Below are 23550 nucleotides of genomic sequence, written 5' to 3'. Positions count from 1 at the left end.
AAAAATCACACATGTGATTTTTTAAAAAACACGTGTGATTCACATGTGTAAAAATGGGATATTATCACACATGTGATTCTGTATGTGAATCACACGTGTGATTTTGTCCCATTTTTACACATGTGAATCACACATGTGATTCACATTCAAGCTGTATCACATGTGTGATTTTCTAAATCACACATGTGATTTTGTCCCATTTTTACACATGTGAATCACACGTGTGATACAGCCCTGAATGTAAATCACACATGTCATATAACACAGTTATGTGTGATTTATAACGCATGTGATCTGCAGTCATCCTCATTGTTCCAGCTCCACACGACTGTATTCAAGAAGAAGTATAAGTACACATTCATAATGGTCAAAATTTGACCACTTCCTTCATTGGACATGATGTTTCATCCATACTTCACAATTTCCTAAAAACTCATTGCCAACTCAAGTTTCAAAATTACCAACCAAATGTAATAACTCACTTGTGTAAGCTTACATGTTAATGGGAATTTTATTTTCAAATATTTACAGATTTACTTCGTAAATTTATACTGTTTCAGCATTTGTCCAATCTTCTTTCTAATTTGGACCGCGGTAACCCCCAATCTACAATTCAGAACATGATCTGGAATGAGACAAAATTATAAAACATTTAAATACTACACACAATTCCAAACAATAAATCAATAAATCAATATCCCTAATATCAATCATCTGATGAAAAAAGCCAAAGTTACATTATTACGATAAGTGAAACCAGACGAAAAACGGCGCTATTGTAACACTAGCTTATAAATTTGTTCAATCAACACTTACCATAACAGGACTCAAAACCTCTTTTTCAGTAATTTGTTCCGGCTGAAAGTATACGTTTCATTCTCCGTGTAGATAAATTACTACTCGAGGAAATGTACTGACTCCCTAGATTAATAACGGAAAATTCCATTTTAATTTGTAAATGATTCATTCCTATGTAGAAAGAATTGGCAAATACTGTTCAATACCGGCTGAGCGTTCAGTTTAGGAATTATACAATATAGTATTAGGCCTAGTATGCAAACGAGTGTCTTATTCCTGGACATATCGTGATTAAAAAATAGTTCATGGTGTAATCTAGGCCTACTTGTTAGGCATGGACATGTTGTACTTTGCATGCATCAATCATGAAATATTTGTAATGCATCAATCATGTCCATGAAATAAAGTTTGGATGAATTTGATTTAATTGATTGATTGGTACACGCCACTGATTTTACCGATTACAGTACATTCAATTAACATTATCGACTATGAATATTTGACGAAACACAATAATACTTGCTTTTGAGCTTGGATTCAAACACCAGACTTTTCGAACTAAGAAATTAACCATCAAAATTGATTAAAAACAGCAACGACAATCCTCGAAATAATTGCAAATGGCGCCGTGCGTGCCTGCATGCTCATTCCAAGTCCTTTGCTAGCCGTCGTCAACGGTTCGAATCCCGTAAATACCTGCTAATTTTTCGAAGTCGTTTTTGAATATTAATATATTTTTAGAACTCAACAGCGAATGTAAAAACATATCATAACCTTATTTTATTTATTTAGCCGAATGAAAATACAAACTCACTAGTCCGTGGACATTGGTTCTTGGTTTTTGCACAGTAGGGGTGTCAGTGTTAGATAAAATCTAACCATGTGTTGAAAATGTTGAAATAAAGAGTACAGTTATGGAAATATTCTTATTCCAACATGGATTCTATGACTAAAATGCAGATGTTCAGAATTTGGAACCAACATGGGAATGGTTCATATCCGAAATTCACACTGTGTTGTAGATTGGAATAACTGATGTTAATCACATGTGTTATTCTAATGACACGTGTGATCCTAGCGGTTACACATGTGATCTGTGTTGTTGATCCAATCACATGTGTGAATCACACATGTATTTCTCAATCACACATGTATTTCAGAATCACACATGTGAGCATGTGTTATTCACACATGTGATATGCTCCACAACACAGATCACACATGTGATAGCTGGAATCACATGTGTTTTCTGTGTCTTTCACACCTTTCACACATGTAATGTGTGTTATTCACACATATAACATGTGTGAATTTTTTGTAAGGGATACATTTTCACATTTGAATTTAACTATAAAATCCTCATTTAAAATATTTGGCTCTCTGCAAAAGAGCAGAAAACCCTAATTACGAACTCGTGATAATCCGTCTCATTCTTCGAAGATTGTCCTGACCAGAATATGTTTACCATTTTATGAATTTTGTTGCAGGCACATTGAATCCACGAAATGCGATATATCATGTTCAACCTGGTGTTGGCGTGGGCCATGATGTGCTATGTTACGGAAGCTGCCAAACCAATAAGGAATTTACATTCTCAAATATCACTGAGCCGTCGAAGGATAACGAAACGACTATTGTGTCCACAAATAAGATTAATTCTTAAAAAAAAAGAAAATGTTATTCTTCGTCTACACTCTGCTATACAACGGTCATCGAGGAATTCTCAATTATCAGAAAATGAGCGAAATTGGCAAACTAAATTGTTTACGGTAAATCTACATTGATAAATCTACGAAATGCGTACTACTCGAATTGCAAATTTTTCATCTACATATTGTATCGAACAATTTGTAAAAATAGTGCTAGGAACCATAGCTCATAAATTTTTGCTCGACGCATTGACCCCTGGTAATTTCTTAAAAAGAGACGTTCAATGTTTCTTATCTGTAGTCAGTAAGAAGTTAATTTCGTGAAAATAATGAGGGGTTGTAGGTTATTAATCAAATTCAATCAATCTTCATCAATTCCAAGGATAGGACATTAAAAAACAAAACAACACTACTGTAATGTCTGCGCCAGTCTCGGTTCCTGAACTTCTCTGAAAAAGCTGAAACGCTGAAACGCTGAAATGCCGAAAAGAAAACGCTGAAATTTCAGGGAATTTCCGAAAAACGCTGAAATTTCAGGGAATTCACGAAAAACGCTGAAATCGTGCTTGGAACCGACAATACATTTTTTCATTTTTTCCGGGCCGGGACCGCTGCCGAGTCCTGAACCTTTGCTTTAGTCTCTACCTAATTTTTGGTTATAGAGACATGCATAAACAGTATGTATGGAGTATCAAAACCCTATCACAACCGCACAAGCCAACTTTAAACACTATGCTGAATATTCCAAGAATGTGGTTTACGTCTACAAGACGAAATAATCTTATTTGAACATTTCAATGTATATAAATATGATTATGAGAACCACTTTTCTTTTCAACACGTCACGCATGACTATGGGCGACTGTGGTATTCTCTGTTGGAGACTTGAGGTAAGTTAAATTTGATAGCTAGTTATAATGATGATGCGGCTTTTGGACAAAAGGGATTTTACTTAATTTCTTTTTAATTCATTTTGCGCATGGAATGGATTTAACAATAGCGAATAATTTATTTGCTGTGGTGAGAAAATCATCAGGTTTTTTAAAGAAATGCCATAGCATCTGTTAGAAAAATGTAACAATTCTTATTTTTAAAAGAAGGAATCATGGACCAAGTTGATTTGCTAAGATGGACATACAGATACTGAGAAAAGACTTCTTGTAGCAGCAGTGATTATATTTCATTCAGTAATAACTTGATTCGACCAGAGAAAAATAAGTCAACAGCTGATGTACAGTAGTACCCCGCTTTACTTGGTTTTCCTGGGACCAAATTTGTAGTCTTTAAAAGCTAAGCGATATTCAATAGAATACGATGCAATGGAACCAGAATTCAAGCCCAAGCTAAGCGAATCTGTGGCTTTAACGCTTGATTCGGATAAAATGTAGAACTGATTTCTTTTGTGTATAATGTATAATGTATATCTCTTAAGCTGTTAATTAATATAGTTAGATAAACGTTCAATTATTGGATCTTTCTTGTTGACTCGTTTCATTTTGAAAGTTTAGAGTTTCAGTTAATCCACAATGTGCAGTGCCTAGCCTTTATCTACTCTAAAGCCAAGCCTGTGCATGGGAAAATGTTGTTCGACTCTCATAGGCCAGACAAATCGAGGTATGAATGCAGATGGTAGTCTCCAGCAAATTGAGAATGGAAACCAAGTTTTGACTTCTACCCGGGGACTACCCTTTAAGGCCTCCTTGTAGAAAATGTAGAAACATGAAACCCAATCTAAGCTAAGCTAAGTACAATGACAATTGAACCTTTATTTACGAATTTCAATGACACCGAAAATAAAATCGAAATAATCAAATCTCGATGCTAGCACTTATCATTGGTTGTCAGGTTCAGCATAACTGTACTTTCATTCAACTACTTCTTGTATGAAACGTGGAAATGAGAAGTTGCAAGGAATAACCAAACAATAATAAAAACAATTGAGAATTAGAATTACTGTAGTTAAGAATTTATTCAAATGTAGTGAAAACTTCATTGTTAGCTCATAACAACAATTTATATCATGATGCACAGACAAATGAAAGTAAAATATTATTTATTTATTTTCCATTTTGGGGAAGCATGATGGTAGTTTTTGGAACTGCAGTTTGAACTAATTTTTGGCTAGTAGGTATCATGTTATACAGTTTGTCCTGAACAATTATTGTTCCTCCTGATTCAACTGAAGATTCCGGCTCTTCTTGTCAAGGAAATGAGGTCCTCCATCAATCGATCAAAAGTTGAGCTCAGACCACTATCTCATCCTCTTCTACCTCTTCTTCACTCTAGCTACTATGGTCCGGCCATACGCATCTTCAAGCTACTAACCTATTAATTGTGGTCTGATGCCAGTTGAAAATGAAATGTTGAAGGGAGCCGAAGACAACGACCTTGTAGGCGTATCTCTGTAACCCGAAAAAATTCGGTAAAGACAAAAGCACGGTTTAGGACCCGGCAGCAGACACCGGGCTTGGAAAAATTTTCAAAACGTGTATCGTCGGTTCCTAGCACGATTTCAGCGTTTTTCGGAAATTCCCTGAAATTTCAGCGTTTTTCTGGAATTCTCTGAAATTTCAGCGTTTCATTTTCAGCGTTTCAGCTTTTTCAGCGAAGTTCAGGAACCGCGCCAGTCTACGTCTATTGCAAACTACGCATCATTCAACGAAGCACTCACGTGACATTACGATGGCTGCGTCAAGCAGGGTCAGGGAGTGCATTAGAATGGATCCCAAAAGCCTGGAAACTTGCTACAATTGTAAATTGCTAGCCCGGGTTTGAATACTGCCCTCACCGCCCTATTTTTCTAACATTTTCCTTGGATTTCCTAACTCGCATTCATCAGTAACCGCTTTCACACATTGACAAAAAATCACCAGCCGAATTGACTGGCAATGATCGTTGTGATCTGTGTGCTGGCCAGCAAATGCACACAGATCACTCTACTGATCGGACCCAAAGCTACCAAATGCTTTCCTGTCGTAAACGTAACTTTCCTCTGAATTTAGATATTTGAAGAAGAACTGAATGACGGTGAAAATTTGATATACGAAGCCTTGAACTGGCTGGAAGAAGCACTTTCCGGAAATTTCAAAGAGTTTCTAAATATAAAAAAGAATAGTAAAATGAGGCTCGATGCTTTGAACGATGCAGTGCTGAAAGAACAACAAGAATACAACGACATTATAAAGGCCGAAGGTGATCGCTTAAAGGATGTGCAAGTAAGCCATTCGCTATTTTTACAGACCATTGGAAATCGGTCTATCGATATGTGTATTATATGTATAATACTATGTATATTGTACTTTGAAGTCTAACTTCGTTATACTTCATTGAAGTTGACTCAAAGACGAAAACGATACTAATATTTGCAATTATTTCGATAACAATTTGTTATATTTTTACTGGATCACGAAAATACCACCGCGGATTCTAAAATAGAACGAGTTGTAGATGGGCTCCTGCATGATGTTGCCAGAGCAGCGGACGTACTCGAAAACGATTTAGATGATCATATATTTGACAAAGCGATTGCTGGCGATGAGGTTGTGTTATAATTTTATTAAAACAAGCAGTTTCAAATGTAGTTGTTTAATCTGTCCGTCTATCTTTGTATCAAAAATCATCTTTCAATAGGGCAATGGAAGAGAAGTTGAAGCAGTTATTCGCCTACCCGCTAATCGTCATGGGGAAGAAGGTTCAAATCTTACAAGACAGAGGCCAAATGAAATAAGTATGAAATTAGTTGATTCACACGATAATCAATACGTAATGAGTAAGGCCAAAGATTCTACTGTTCCTCATGAAGATCATCAACTCATTCAGGTATAAGTCACCGTGGTATAACAACCCTGCCGCACATACGATAGCTGTGTTACTTTCTGAATCAATCATTCGCTAAATCAACAGTTCTGAAATATGTATTAACGAGAACGGTATGGTTCGTCATTTTACAGGACATTATTGCAATGGTATTCGTGTCGTTTCTGGTTAGCGCCATATGCAATATCATATATTTACCATGTATGTTCGGCTACGTGATTGGAGGCGTAATTCTCGGGCCATCGGGTGCAAATTTTCTTAAGGTAATTACAATCACGTTAGCTTTTAACCTCATAATTTTGAATTCAAAACAGACTTAAGATTTGGAATTATTGCCGTTTAACGAGTTTAAACACCAACGCACACCACATGTGTTTTGTTTCATCAAATTAGAAAACACGTTTTTCACAAAACGTTTTGCTGCTTACAATCAGCGCATACGGCTTTTAAACCAGGGACAATTGTACGAGGAAAATCTACGTAAACTGAGTACAGTTTGCCGGTGATAGAATAGGAAATGAAAACCTGGTGCACAATACCATCGTATGAATCAGATTCAACTATAAGGATATACATAATGCCAAATCACCGCATGGTTAAAATTTGAAAACTATATTCAATGATTTTTTTAAACAACTCGTTGTCGAGGCATACTGTATTCACTTCATGACATTTGTTTTTTATGTAATCAATATAATTTCGTCTTCTCCATTTTCTTCACTGGCTCCACTATAGTTTTTCTATTGTTAAATTTTGTCGCTTTGGTTGTGATTGATGAACCATCATCATCAGTTACATCAGCACGGCGCGCCGCTGCGCCAAGATGTTGTGTACTTTATTTCTCCACTGCACACGAACTGTAGTAATTTTTAGTTTTAGGATTTCAATATATGTTGTTCTATTGTTGAGGTTTAAGAATCATAGAAAGATTGATGAACGATATTTTTTTCATTTTTTAATAAATAACTTCCACAGAAATGCTACTGTATTTACAATTGCCGGTCCTACAACACTAATAAATGCAGGTGCCATTTGTAAGGGTTTCTGGCTGCCTTCGCAGAAACGCTATTGTATTCCTGCTGATTATTATTTTAACATATTTTCCACTTAGTATCGTCAAATAAAAATCATCTATCAGATTCGACCACTAACAATTTTTAAACGAAATGTTAAACTCTGATAGAAATATAACAGTCTCTTTATCCGCGTAGATTCTATGGATGCACTGTGCATCCTATTTTCACCTTAAAATTACTTAAAGATAGCACCGGTGGAAATAGAAATCGCCAATCATGGCGCAGACTTGTGCAATCTGGAAGTTCGTAACGCCATTTCATAGATAAATGAAAAAGGAAGGCTCCGAGAATTTCCAAATCACCGGTTACTGTGAATAATTGGGGTTCGACCATTCGCAAGTTCAAACTGTACTTCCTTGTTTGTGAAATAAGTTTATTCATACTCAGTTATAAAAAGAATTCCTTTTAAACATTCTATAGGCCTAATAATATTTGTTTTGTTTGCGGATATCGATACTACGAAAATTCAACAGGGTTTATTTATCTATTGTACCGGTACGCGTTTTTTATATTGAATTGAATTGGTCCATTCCATTAGGCCGCATTAGCGGTTATTCTACTTAGCGTCAGAAAATGTCAGCGTCGGTGTTATCTTGTTGTCGCCGATATTAAACGGTCTAAAGTCAGTTTGTACATCATATACATTACAAATTGGGAGTCCCTTGTACATCACATCGTGACGCAGCGGTGTTGGTGATGTCTTAGAAGAAGAAAGTCAGTTGAAAATATCTACCCACTGCACCGATAAAGAAGGTTTGCTCGGCTACCCGTACTGGCGGGGTAGTGTAGAGCACAGGCACTTGAATATGGGCTTTGATAATGGATAAATATTTGATAATTTACCAGCGATACGTTGTTCCTAATGCGATAGATCCGCCATGTTTTATAATAAATTTACCCATGATGCAACGCGCGCCGGTCGTTTAGCTATACTATACAGAAAGGCTGGAAACGCTCCTATCTCCGTGATGCTTAAATCTCCCCGCAGTTATCGGGACAGCCGAACACTGCCGATGATTGGCGAAGTACGTCCTTAGTGTCAATTTTAATCCTGAAATATAAGGAGCGCCCATAATTTCAATTGTAGATGATTTTTTTGGAAACATTGACACTGTTTTAGCTCCATTAAAGATTTTAAATGGCAACAAAATTGATTTTTGAAAATTCGCGATGCCTCTTCGGGATTGCTGTGGCGTCACCGCTGTCCCGATAACTGCGGGTAGATTTAAGCATTACGGAGATAGGAGCGTTTCCAGCCTTTCTGTATAGTATAGCTAAACGACCGGCGCGCGTTGCATAATGGGTAAATTTACTATAATACATGGCGGATCTATCGCAGTAGGAACAACGTATCGCTGGTAAATTATCAAATATTTATCCATTATCAAAGCCCATATTCAAGTGCCTGTGTGTAGAGAGGCCAATGCAAACCCCGGTTTGCTGAACTACCCCTCTTTGCGGGGATGCGGTATGATGTTTGATCTGACAGTTTCAAGTCGTTAATGGGTGTTTCAAGTGCTTACAACAATGCTTATTACGGTAGACCTACTTCATGTGGTACATGGTGAAAAAAAATTTCATAATAATACGCGCACCGCGTTGGCTTCGTAGAAAGACCAATGCCTGTACGTGGCCTTCCCAAATTTTAATTGTCCTGTCCGATTTGGTTTCACCCAATTGAGAGACTGCCTTTTCCAGAGACTGCCGTTTCCAGCTTTTTTTGGATCACATATAACTCAGGAAATGACTTACGCTTTTGGGCCCCTTCGTCGGTTCCACATGTTTCATTTGAGCTATAGACCACAATGGTGACACCATGATGGTCAGAAACTGACCAATTGAGATATCTTGTTATATTATCTTAAGTTGTAGATATTTCGGCCATTTAGCCTTCTTCGGTACAACAAACAGCTACAGTTACAGTTACATAGACTTCCATGGAAACACATGTCCATAGTAACGAGATATGATATTGTTTCATTTCATTTTGATGGGTTTCGTCGTCAGACGAACCCATCTATGGCATCGTCGTCATATCTGTCTGTCTGTCTGTCTGTCTGTCTGTCTGTCTGTCTGTCCGTCTGTGGATGTTTCTTTATGACACGATTTAAGCTGTTTGTGTGGACCGACAATTCTGTAATTTCACACAGGTAATCTCTACTTGATGTAGATGGTGCAGCTTGGTTTATATTTGATTCCGATGGTTATAAGTGCTCTAATTTGGTTAAAAGATAATTAACGTTACTCGCTAGTTCAAGCCGCTGTATAGCGCGTTGCTACGACGACGCTCGATCAACATACTGGTACTCGCTGTGTAATACTGAACACGTATATACCTGTAGATATTGATCGTACTAGCACCGGTTTTAGATAGCAAGCGCGCTGATCGGTCTTAACACTTCTCGGAACTGCTGTGCTAAATGCTGAGAGGCCGAATATATGCGCAATCATTTATTGGGCTCGTCACATTTGATAGTGAATGGATAAATAACCGGTGTCAATGACGGTCGCTACTCCCCATCAGTATAACTCATCAGTATAAGAAATAATTCTTTCGAGTTTTTTTTTTCAGTCCCCGAAGTTGTTGTTACTATGTTGACCTCGCCGTTTTATAAGCTTACCGATGATTCTTCTAGTATTTTCAGGGTCACAAGACATGACGAAGTCGCAAAGTTTTGTACAAATTTCACGAAACAAACAATTATTTAGGCGGCACCTGATCTATTGATTAATTATGATAAATAATGTTTATTTCATTAAAAATTTGTTTTATTCAAACACTACTTTCATCGCACATAGCGTGATCGGTAGGCCCTACTATTCTACGGTAGGCCATGGACTCTTTCATGTGGTAGGCCTATTACAAATGATACAATCCGCGTGTCCGTGAATAAGTGACACGTGATGGGGCGGGTTGTGAGGAGCATCGAAACTAATCCGTCACAAATAATAGATAGAAAACAATACCTTAAGAGGTTAACTTTTATTAACATCATTACCAAATCAAAACCTGCACATCCTATCATAAATAGAAATTCTAAGAATTTATTTCAAAGAATAATAAATTACGTCTAAATATTGGGATTCGAACTCGTAGCATCGATTCAGGTGCCTTTCCCAAAGCGGGTATCCCGCGGGGAAAACCCATTACTATTTATATCGAGAATCGCCTTTTTGCGACAGCGCCACGGCGCTGGAGCATATTAAGTTGATCGAACCACCTGGTGTCTTCCAATACCACCACCTAGTGGGCTCAAATTCAAGTTCAAATATACTTTATTGATACTCATCAAATATACTTAATTGTTACTTTATTCAATACTTTATTGTTCCCAGTACTGCAAATACATCGGATTTCCGCAATTAAGTAGACAGAACACAAATAAAATCAAGAATCTTTTAGTATTCAGAAAACAACGTACATGTTATTTTTCAACTTTAATTAGCAATGAGATAATTTTTTGCGACACTCACGGATGATGCGCATTCCCTTTCTGGAAGGCTGATCGGCTCTTCCCTGAAAAATTAATTTCTGAATCGACGTCCCGTAATGATGAATACTATTTTTAGATCCCCTGATTTCTAAATTCAAAAATATAGATTTATATGAACCTTAGGTCTACCCTTGTAATTAACAAATTATTCGGAAGCAAGGATCTTGCATTCGAGTTTATTCATTTTTTAAGCAGTTTCTTTATTTCAAGCCGCCGAATTGATTGTCTAAATCTCTTTGCTCTTCTCGGAACTTGTATTCAATTAAATTTTCTATTCTCATTCTACAATTTGTACGTGAATACTATCAACGGTAGCATTTGTTTCTTTTCATTTCGTTTTTCATAATGATTTTGTAATATTTAAATCTTCATTTTATCGCGACGGGTGCTTCCGCTTTTAAACTGTTCGTTTGTTACTTCCGATTTTGTAATCTTCATTAATTTATTCATTCTTTATGACTTCTCTCTCTCCAAAATCGGAATAATTGTATCCTTAGATACAATAGGATCTTGATTTTTAATGACTTTGCAAAACCACCTGTCGCAGTATATTTCCTTTTAGAAATATACCTTGTTGACAGCGAGTTCGGTGAATGAAACAGAAACAATTACACAGAAACCCATCATGGACAGTTTCTTTCTGGTCGTGATTTCTTCCAAATGGATGAACCTTTCTCACCGTCATATTTTAGATCTTGATCTAAATAAATCACTTTCTGGTGAAGCAATTAGAGAAATGATAAGTATTAGAAGTTAAGCTCTTAAAGTTTCTGAGATGAAATTTGAAAGAGATGAAAAAATTATGACTTTACAAGATAAATTTTTTAAATTAAATAAAGAATTAGATTAATTAAGATCTGATTTGGATCGTCAAGTAATTGATGAAATAGAATATAAAGAAAAAGAATAACGTTCAGAAGAAGAAATTGATTATATTAAAGAAAATTGTTTTAAAAATGATTTATTATCAGGTGCTAATCAAATTAAAAGATTTAGATTTAAAGCAAATTCCGAATTAACATTGAAAGATAGAATGAAATCATTATTTGAATTAGAAGGTATAACAATTCTTTCAATTTTAACAGCAATAACTATGGTATTTACAACAATGGTTTATCTATATCAAATTCATTAAAATCTAGATCTAAGGCTAAAAAAAATTGATACCTTGTTTCTCCGCTCTGCTGAGCTTAAATGTTGACCCGGCCGGCCGCCTATCTACCTTATACATTACTTTTTTTTAAAATCGTGATCAATTTTACCATAACAGAACCGGCCGCTATAGAAATGAACTGTTTACAAATTTTATCATATTTTACAAAAATGACCCGGCCGCTGCGGAGAAACAAGGTATCATTTTTGTTTAGCCTAAAAAGTCCTCATAAACCAGATAAAAAACTGAATAATAATAATTCAATACAAGATGAAGTTTTAGATGGTTAGAAAAAATTAGCAAAATATTTATGGGAACTATCTAAAAATCTGCTGCAGCTTTACCTGGAGTTATAGTATCGATCGTTAGTTTTGTATTAAAATCTGTTGGAAGTATTATTAGTTTTGCTGCAGAACATATAACATTATTTTTAAGAACAGTTGTAAGTGCAATTATTTTTGGATGCGTGAATAGGATAAAACATAATTAAAGAAATCTTTTTTCTTAATGAATGGTGAATGGAATATGTTTTGATCCTTCAATTAATTCTAGAATATCTAAGGCAATTAAAGCAGAACGTAATCATCATATAATTACTCATAATCCTTCAAATATCAATCCAAATGAGACTCTATAAGTTAGAATTCCGAGATTAAATCAAAATAATTTTTATGTTTCAGATAGTATTTATATATCAGCTGATATAGAATTAACTGGTAATAATAATAATTATGTTGTAGATAATGTTGGTAGATATTTGATACAAAAATCAACTATTAAAATTGGCCCAGAAACTGTTTTTTGACATTAGCTGATTATAATTTATTTGCACATTATAAAGATTGATGGTTAAGTAAAGAAAATAGAAAAAAGTATGATATTTCAAGGAATTCAAAGAGAAAACCAAAATAATTTGAGATCAAAAGCTAATAACGCAATAGTAACTAATACCGTGGATAATTTGATTAAAACGCTCTATGGTAGTAAATATAAAATTCCATTAGATTTTGAATTAATGACTAATAATGCACCTTTATATAAATATGCAATTCAAGAAGATATTATATTTGAAATAACTTTTGCCCCTGTGAATGAAATTTTATTATTTAGTGTAATTAAAGATGTGGGTTATAAATAATAATCAAATACGTGTTTAGAATGAAATACAATAACTAATGAAAATATTGCTAACACAATTCAAACTCGATATAATCAGGGATTTTCATTATCATATGACGATATAGATAAATTTAAAACTGAAACTATCAATGCAAGTGATGAAATGATAAATGAAAATATTACCTTTCCTAGAAGATCTATTAAAGGTGTTTTAATTTATTTAGTTGCCTATCTTTCTGTAAAAATTATATGGCGTGAAGTAAAACAAGATAAATGAAATAAGATAATCCCGCAAAATTCAGTTCAATATAAAGATATAAATGAATTTATGTTAGAAAAACCAACATACACAACACATAAAGGAATTGTAAGATAATATCAAAATCTATGACTATGGTAAGTTATGTAGATCAACAATGGCAGGGAGATTTGATTGATATGAAAAATCTTTAAAAAGATAATAATGCTTATTGGTGGATATCGAATATGATTAAAAATTTTTAGTCGTTATGTATGGAGTTTCCCACTACCCAGAAATGATGCTGTACAAACATCAACATTTTAAAGAAATATTCTTTCAGGTAAAGTGAAACCAGAAAAAAATTTGATGACGTGAAAGAATTTCATCATTCATTAGTTCATGGACTCAAAATCGGATAAAAAAGCAGCAGTTGTTGAACGATTTATTAGAACATTAAGAACAAGAATGTGGAAATATTTTTAGCAAATGATACTTTTAAATGGATTGATATTTTACCAAAATTAATAGAAAGATATAATAATTAATCATTCATCTATTGGATAGAAACCTATTGTTGCTAGAAAACCTGAAAATGCTGAAATTGTTTGGAATAATTTATGTGGTGCATTTCTTGTAGATGTTTTTGGTGAAACTAAATATAAAGTTGGTCAAAATGTTAGAATATCAAAGTATAAAAAGATATTTTATAAATGATATGATCGTAATTTTACTAGAGAATATATAAAATAAAAAAGGATTAACAACAAAAGCATATGTCTACTAATTAAGAGGATGTAGATGGTGACAAAGTTGATGGGTATTTTATGATGAACAATTAAGTTTAACTACTGAAAAACTAGAACAAGAATATGAAATTGAAAAAGTAATTAAAACAAATACTGTTAAAAGAAAAAAAATTCTTTAGTAAAATGGGTTGGATGGCCAGATGAATTTAATGAATGGATATTATCAATTAGAATTAAAAATAAATAAATGAATATGGAATTGTTTATATTTGAACCTCATAATATGTTAATTTCTGATGTAACAAATTGTGGAAAAACATCTTATTTTGAATTTTTTAGAAACAATTTATAAAAAACTATTTTGATAATATAGTATCATTTTGTCTAACATATATATTTAATCTAACTGATAATAAAAAATATTACTAGAAATAATAAATTTATTGTATTAGATCCTAAAACAGTTAAAGTTAGATAATTTAGATAATTGCATTATAATAGCAATTGATATTTATTAAGGAACAAATACATTATTTATTATCGATGATTGTGCAAATTTACATGATTCAAAAATTAGAGGTACGGAATTATGTTATTTAGCTTTTTCTGATAGACATTTTTGGATAACAAGATTGGTTTTGAATCAAGAGTATAATTCAATTGTTAAAGATTATAGAGACAACATAAATTTTTAGTAAAATTCTATATTAAAGATAGAAAATCAATGACAAATGCACTTAAGGAAAATGATATTATTCCACATGATTTACCAAATGAATATATGGATGAATTAAAAAACAACAAAAGATCAAAATTGGTATGTCGATTACAACACCCATTTAAATATGAATTTATTTAAACTCAACTCGCTTGTTAATCTAGTACATTTTTAGCCACATTCTCATTGAATAAATACAAGTAATACTTATAATAACAAGTAATGAATAAAAACAATAATAATTCAACTAGCTTGTTTATCTAGTACAATTTTTGTCACATCCTAGTTAAATTTTAGTTATTACAACTAATCTTTTGCTATATAAAAGGGAGGTGAAAAGAATATGAAATCTTAAAATAGCGATGTTCCAATTGAAAAACTTTGGATGATTTAGGAATAACGGAAACAAAATTAACTTAAGATAATGGTGCTTTAAATGATATTACAACAAATAATAATTTCTATTTAATCTTTATAGTAAACATCAATTAGAAATATTAATTGCACCTGGAAAATGCAAAAATTTAACTTATAATGAATTAGATATAATGAAATCTGATCAAATTATCAAATTATTTAAAAGATTCATGAAATTGCGAGAATTGCTAGAATTAGTGACGATATATCAGAAAATGTGGTAAAAGGTTATTCTAAAATATTTAATTCCATGCTACCAATTGAAGATGAAAATAAATTATATTCCGATTTAAAAAAAAATTTATTTAGTTTTGACTGAATCAAATAAATGGATTGGATATTTATCATTTCAATTAGGTGGATTTATGAAATTAGTATCAACTGGAGTTATAACATTTTCAAACATTGATAATAACAATTTCTCTAAAATAAATGAGCAAAGTGGAAGAGGTGCAAGAATTAACTGTGAAGAAAAAATCGAGAACACAGAATCAAATTGAATGGTCTCGGCAATTAGGAATTAAATCAAAATAATATAAAAAGCTAAAAAAGGAAAAAAAAATTATGAAAATGTTGTTAATTAAGATGAAAATGTTATTTCTACTCCTTCTAAATCATGAGACAAATATTTTTATTATTCAACTGGATTTGTAATTGTACTGATTTTGATTGGTTCTCCAACCCCTATGAACCTGAATTTTTGAAAGAGGGCTTCGTTAAAATTTATATGAGCTTTTTTGCGAAAATCTGATCGCAAAAATATCGGTTTTAAAAAGCAAATCAGAAAGCAAAGACTCCTCTATGATTGGCTTAGCCGCAGAGATCAGCAGGTGTTTACGTGAACCCGCGGTATCGTCTACCATTTTACTTCCGGGTTTTATTTTAAGATCTAAAATTGTATTTCAATATTAATTTCTGCGAAATCTTTAGTTAATTTGGTTTTTGGGAGGAATATTTCTATTTGCACTACAGAAAATATCATTGACAATTGTGCAAAGTCCGGGAAAAAAAGCTTTTTCTCAAATCAGATGGATGACCTTGATATGCTAATTAGCCAAGTGGTCAAACTGCAAATTCAATCAAATTTTATTCTGCAAAAAATATCAAATCCAATTCAATTTTACTTTATTGAACAAGATAAAACAGCAAATCCAATTCAATTTTGTTTTGTTGAGCAAATTCCAGAAAATTCAATTATATTCCGCATTCAAATCAATAAGACCTAGGGAATAGATCTATCTGAGGTATTTGTTCCTGCCAGCTCCAGTCGCTATCTGTGCTACTTTTGAAAACACGATTGAATTGTGTAAATTATTAGCCTGGGATTGACTAGTCTATGAGTTGTGCCGTGTATTTGGACAAATTTAACCCACAGAATGCATAATTTTCCATTTTATGAGAATCTGACAGGTTGACCATAGTGCCCCTTGGGGCTCTTGTTTTATTTCGTATTGTTTTTTTGTTTATTGTTTTTCGTATTGTATTTTGTTATTTATGGACGCTAAGAATACTTTTCTGTTTCCCGTTTATAATAAAATAAAAATAAAAGTGGTGATGAGTCGCTCTCTCGCCCTCTGGCCTGAAACCCTGATTTTGTAAGTACTACAAGCCTTATTGGTCCTTACATTTTAAATATAGTTACTAAATAACGTTCTATCTTTCTATCGTTTCAACATACTCCCTCCTTGTGATCCGAGCCATTTGCATTTAGTGTGCGCACCAACCATACATCTAGTGTGTGCTATCGTGCACACTGCACACACACTATCTTTTCCCATACACATAAAATCCTATAACTATTGCTTCTACAGCACCTTTACACTGAGGTTGCATATTAGGTTCGAATCTGTCAATGCGATGTATGTATTTAGATTTTCTATGTTTCCCGTCCACCTAAATAGCATGGTAAAGCTTTGCAGAAAATCCATTATCGCTGCTTCGCAGCGTTATTTCCATTTACATCATAACAAATCCATTTTCACCACATTCGATTGCAAACTTGTAGGTCGTGATATGTTTTATGATTGTGTTGGTTTTCGAGATTATCGGTTTCAGAATCTGTTCTCCGGCTGTTTACACAACTTATGTTTTATGTACATGTAACGAATTTTTATATATTCTTTAATAGTCTACAGTACAAGTTGAAACAATCGGCGAGTTTGGCGTGTTTTTCATACTTTTTACAGTCGGCCTTGAGTTCTCACCGGAACGATTGAAACGGGTAAAATCACAAATTTTGATTTTATGGATTACGTTAATACTTTCACATACATTCACTAAATTCTCCAGATTGATGTGAAATGTCGAAATAAGTCAATATTATATCATTTCCTGGTCACTTGTATTTCTGAAAATGAGCATATTCTTGTAGGTATGGAAAATTGCAGTCTTCGGTAGTGTTTCAATGATGGCAGTGATGATAGGATTTGGTCTCCTTATAGGAACTAGTATCAAATCAACAGCAAATGAAAGTACTTTTCTAGCGGCTTGTTTATCCTTATCAAGCACTCCACTGATTGTTAAATTTCTTGCCATGAATGATGACGAAAAAAGTAAGCTTTCACGAGCTAAATAAAACAACATTTGCAATATTCGCGTAATTCTACAAATGTATTAAAGAATTACTTTACTCATTTCCTCATTAGACAATGACAACGAACGACACCATAGTGCAACCTCACACAGAACCGATTTCGCAAATGAATACAGCTCAATATTACTTGGAATATTGGTCATGCAAGATGTGTTGCTTGGTGTTTTGATAGCGCTGCTGCCGATAATTGCAGGTTTCGAAAGTGAAGTTGGGGCTCAAGATAAATATATACAATATGTGATGATAACTGGAAAATTATTAATAGGTTAGTATCTAGGAACATCATTTATGTTTTATTATTTTTGCATTTAGTAACTTAGTAAGTTATGTTTTAGATTTTCAAATAAACCCTGGCATTGTCCATCGGCCAAATCCTAAAACCAGTGGACGGAGAAAGTTCAACACTGCTGGCCTACGGTCACAGCCTAGCTAATGGAAATGAATCATTTTGCTCCAATATGAAAAATTAATCAAAATCATTGTCTCTGAAAAACATACTCAGAGTAAGGCCATTCGAAGTTGATACCTCGTTAGTAACTGAAAAATGCCTTTTTCATACCAGAGGGCGTGAGGGCGACTCGTCCACACTCCTGATTGAAAAATTAAAATTCGGATATGTATTCGAAGGTATAGCAAAAACATATTATGTCTAGGAATGAGAATGATAGATCAATGGGTAGAATTCTATAATCAATTCAATACAGAATAAGTAAAACAGATAAGAATATTGAATCTAAAATAGAAGATGATATTGAATCTAAAATAGAAGATACTATTGAATCTAAAATAGATGATAATGATATACCTTCTACATCTAATAATGATATACCTTCTACATATGATATTGATTCAAAAAAAGATTATTGCAATCCAAAATATTGTGATATATGTAAGAAATATATATCATATTAAAATTGGGCATCACATAAGAAATCAAAGAAACATTAAGAAAAAGAAAAGAATAATAATGATAATGCAATCAAAACTTATGATAATAACATAACAGATTATGTTAATACAATTGAAATAAATGATAATAATATAACAGATCTCGAAACAATTGATATTTCTAAAAAACATTGTAATATTTGTAATTTAGATATTTCTAAAAGTAATTTTCTAAACATAAAAATCTCACGCGCATATAGAAATTGAAAAGAAATTAGAAGAACATTTAAAAAAATTAGCAGAAATAGATAGTAATAAAACGTGTCAATATTGTAATAAAAACATTACATCTAATTGATGTTGATAAAAAGGCGGGTATGATACTAATGTTAAATAACCCAAAGAAATATATCAAATATTCTAATCGTAAAACTAGGCAATATTATATATTCTATAAGTTATTATTTGATAAATTTTTAACTTACGCAGAAGAGAATCCTTAACAAATATAACAAAATATAAATTTGATACATATAGTCTCAGTAATAATTTTGAACCTTTATTACTTTTTAATCTATTCAAATATTCATCATGTAATTCAGTAGGTATAATTTGATTTTCTTCCAATGATTGTTGCATAGATTTTCTATCTTTGTTATAGAATAACACTAAAAATCTAATGTTTTCTCTAAAATCTTTAACAGTCGAATTATATTTTATAATATAAATCTCATTCTTTTTTCATCTTATTTTAATCCTCTAATAATAATTTAGATTTATTTTCAATGATTTTATCATTTGATGTATTTTCTGGCATAATAGGTTTATCATCATCATCATCATTATTATTAAATTTGAATTTATATATTACACCAGAGAATATAAATACTATAATTAATCCAATTGTAATATACAAGATATTATTTCTTCCATTATTAGAAGAATTAGATAAATTATCATTCGAATAAATAACAGATAATTTCTGTGACTCATTTATAACAGTAAATTTCTTTTTTTAACTCAGAAGATCATTTACCCAATTCCCTTGCCCATTTAATTTGTATTTCAGATCTAGGCTTTTTCATAATATCATCACTCATTTATTTTACTTAATTTTTGTTCAATATTATCTGATTTATCATGTGTTTCGATATTATCTGATTTATAAACTATAGGTTTGATATTAGAAAATGTTATTACACCAGTAGAAATTAATGTCATTATCGACCCTAATTGAAATGAAGCATATCCAACCCATTTTGGCAGTTCTGTCATAACTAAGTAATCATATTTAAATCGGTTTATAATTTATTTCCATAATTAATTAGAATTACTCGGATACATAACATAGAAAAACATAGAAAAACATTTTACTATTCCATCACTAATATAACCATTTATTCGAGCTAATCTACCTTCTTCATATATTTTGAAATATTCTATTACTTTATCTTTGTCCATAGAGTCTTATTCTTGATATGTTATAATTCTACTTAGGAATTCTTTGCATTTACCACTAGCAATTAGTAACTCGAGTTTACAATATAAGTAGTATTCAATGAAAATATTATTAACACTTTTAGTTGATACATTATCATTATTATGAGTAATACCTAAATCATCTAATCAATATCAATATTATTAATTAATGAAAATATTATTAACACTTTTAGTTGATACATTATCATTATTATGAGTAATACCTAAGTCATCTAATCAATATCAATATTATTAGGGTTTTCTGATTCTTCACAGAAAACCCTATTGAGATTCGCGTGATTATTAGGGTTTTCTGTTACATCACAGAAAACCCTATTGAGATTCGCGTGTTTCTTATTATTAGGGTTTTCTGTTACATCACAGAAAACCCTATTGAGATTCGCGTGTTTCTTATTATTATTATTAGGGTTTTCTGTTTCATCACAGAAAACCCTATTGAGATGCGCGTGTTTCTTATTAGGGTTTTCTGTTACATCACAGAAAACCCTATTGAGATTCGCGTGTTTCTTATTATCATTATTAGGGTTTTCTGTTACATCACAGAAAACCCTAATGAGATTCGCGTGTTTCTTATTATTATTATTATCATTTTTTTTTTTTTCCACACATTTTTTGTCAAAAGTACATAGGCTTTTTTACATTACCGCTGTTGCCGATACAATCCGTCTGATATCATTCAGCTCAGTTCGATCTACAAATACTCCGTGCGAATTTTGAAGAATCAACGTTACAAAAGCACTGTCGGGCCGTAAACATCGAAAATTGAGCCCCATTCAAAGAGCCGACAGGTTTTTCTAAGTCGTCTTTCCGAAATCTACCGCACGTTTCTTGTCACATCGATTATCAATTCAAGCATAAATTAACAAATTTATTACCCAAAGATTGCACATTCTGTCGCGGTTTTTAAAAACTAATTTTAACAATAACCCATTTTCCTCATCAAATTATAATACCAATACACAGGAAATTTACTACTTTAGATTTTAAAAGCACTGTCGAGCCGTAAACATCGACAAATCGACGTGTGTCACTACATCGTCGTTCCGGGAATCAGCTGCGAGTTTCTCCTCATTCTGAGAATCAAACCGAGTACAAATTAATTTATTACTACCAGTGATTTGGCTGCGGGCGTCAAGCAGTTAATTTAGCAATACCTATTTTTCTTTACCAAATTTACCGTGTTTTTACTAAGATAAATCATAAGTGAACTGGGGAGTCGTAGGCCTAAACTAAACACGCCGAAGAGATTATAGCGGAGAAAAGCTGTTATGTCGACGAGGTATCAAAATAAAAGAATATATTACTTTATTCGGCCGCGGGCCTCCATATCAATACCATCAATACTCTTTATTTCCTACAGTACATACCGATCATTGTCAAATCCACAAGGTATTTACTTAATACAAGTATAAAACACACTCCTATCCGTATGCTGGACTCACACTTGACATTCGGAGTAAGCGTTCGCTGTGTCGCTTGAAGTGTTTATCGAGTTTTACGCGACCTTAAGGCTTTAGTATGGTGGCTGATAAGATAACAAAACACGAATATGCAAATGAGGGCGACATTACGACAAAACGACAAAACTAAAATAACGCGAGAAAACAATGATTTTGATTTTGTCGCCAGCGACAATGCATTATTTTGGTTTTATCGCCCATGACAATTCAATATTTTGGTTTTATCGCCCGCGACAATTCATTATTACGGTTTTATCGCCCGCAACAATTCATTATTTTGGTTTTGTCGCCCGCGACAATTCACCATTTTGGTTTTGTCGCCCGCAACAATTCATTATTTTGGTTTTGTCGCCCGCGACAATTCATTATTTTGGTTTTATCGCCCGCGACAATTCAATATTTTAGTTTTATCGCCCGCGATAATTCATTATTTTGGTTTTATCGCCCGCGACAATTCAATATTTTGTTTTTATCGTCCGCGACAATTCATTATTTTGGTTTTGTCGCTCGAGACAATTCATTATTTTGGTTTTATCGTCCGCGACAATTCATTATTTTGGTTTTGTCGCTCGAGACAATTCATTATTTTGGTTTTATCGCCCGCGACAATTCATTAGTTTGGTTTTGTCGCCCGCGACAATTCAATATTTTGGTTTTATCACCCGCGACAATTCATTAGTTTGGTTTTGTTGCCCGCGACAATTCTTTTTCAGTCCACTTTGGACTTTAGTCCCAGCAGGCTATTGTGTTCACTTTTCGTCCGTCCGTCCGTCCATAGACGGAATCCAGTTATTTTGGGAAGTTTTGAAGACGCTTCAAGGTCATTGGTTTTAGTATGTGGCCATCAGGGGGCGTTGAATAATACAATAACTTAGTATTGCTATATTATATTTGTACCAAGGCATATTTTGTTACCATGATCAATTGCAAAGTTGTAGTTCATGACATCGTCTATGATTGTGGTGAGTTTTTAAGGACATTAGTTATTCCATATAGTCACCAGGGGGCGTTGAATTGTAGAAAAGCTTAGTTTTTCCTTATTAGATTGGTACCTAGGCATAGTTTGTTACCATGATCCATTGCAAAGTTGTAGAGCATGACATCGTCTATGATTGTGGTGAGTTTTTAAGGACATTAGTTATTCCATATAGTCACCAGGGGGCGTTGAATTGTGAAATGGCTTAGTATTTCCTTATTAGATTGGTACCTAGGCATATTTTGTTACTATGATCAATTGCAAAGTTGTATTTCATGACATGTACTACGATTGTGGTGAGATAAATGAAGAAATCCCACACTTCGAATTTGAAATTATACTATCAAATTTATTATTACGAAACCACAACGTTTCGGCTGTTGACTAACAGCCATCATCATCATCATTCCACCTGATGATGGCTCAGTTTACACGGATTATAGTGTTTATTCGACAACTAACTGATTGTGGTGAGTTTTAAGGTCATTGGTTTTGCATATGGTCACCAGGGGCGTTGAATAGTAGAATAACTTAGTATTTCCATATTAAATTGGTAACGAGGCATATTTTGTTATCACAATCAATTACAAAATCATAGCTGCTAACATGTTCTATGATTGTGGTGGGTTTCAAGGTCATTGGTTTTTGTATATGGTCACTAGAGGGCGTTATGTATTGAAATTGTTAGATTGTTGAGCATTTGAAACCACTTCCCATGTGAGCATGGTGTCCCTGGACCCCTAGTTTGGTTTTGTCTCCCGCGACAATTCATTATTCTGGTTTTGTCGCACGCAACAATTCAATATTTTGTTTTTGTCATCCGCGACAATTCATTATTTTGGTTTTATCGCCGCGACAATTCAATATTTTGGTTTTAACGCCCGCGACAATTCATTATTGTGGTTT

General features: G+C 33.2%; 1 protein-coding gene across 1 annotated transcript in view; it reads left to right on the top strand.

Annotated features, from left to right (window-relative positions):
• The first annotated feature begins 2345 nt into the window (after window positions 1-2345).
• LOC141910510 (transmembrane and coiled-coil domain-containing protein 3-like) overlaps window positions 2346-23550 on the top strand; it is a 63658-nt gene continuing 42453 nt past the window's right edge. Inside the window, exons 1-8 of the mRNA XM_074801201.1 lie at window positions 2346-2567; window positions 5450-5714; window positions 5895-5989; window positions 6078-6266; window positions 6398-6526; window positions 17356-17448; window positions 17599-17779; window positions 17873-18057. Coding sequence (XP_074657302.1) covers window positions 2346-2567; window positions 5450-5714; window positions 5895-5989; window positions 6078-6266; window positions 6398-6526; window positions 17356-17448; window positions 17599-17779; window positions 17873-18057 — 1359 coding nt within the window. The remainder of the gene's footprint in view (window positions 2568-5449; window positions 5715-5894; window positions 5990-6077; window positions 6267-6397; window positions 6527-17355; window positions 17449-17598; window positions 17780-17872; window positions 18058-23550) is intronic.

The sequence above is a fragment of the Tubulanus polymorphus genome, chromosome 9, assembly GCF_964204645.1.
Source record: "Tubulanus polymorphus chromosome 9, tnTubPoly1.2, whole genome shotgun sequence".
Classification (NCBI taxonomy): domain Eukaryota; kingdom Metazoa; phylum Nemertea; class Palaeonemertea; order Tubulaniformes; family Tubulanidae; genus Tubulanus; species Tubulanus polymorphus.
Note: the sequence above shows the minus strand (reverse complement) of the source record. Positions and strands in the feature narration are given on the sequence as shown.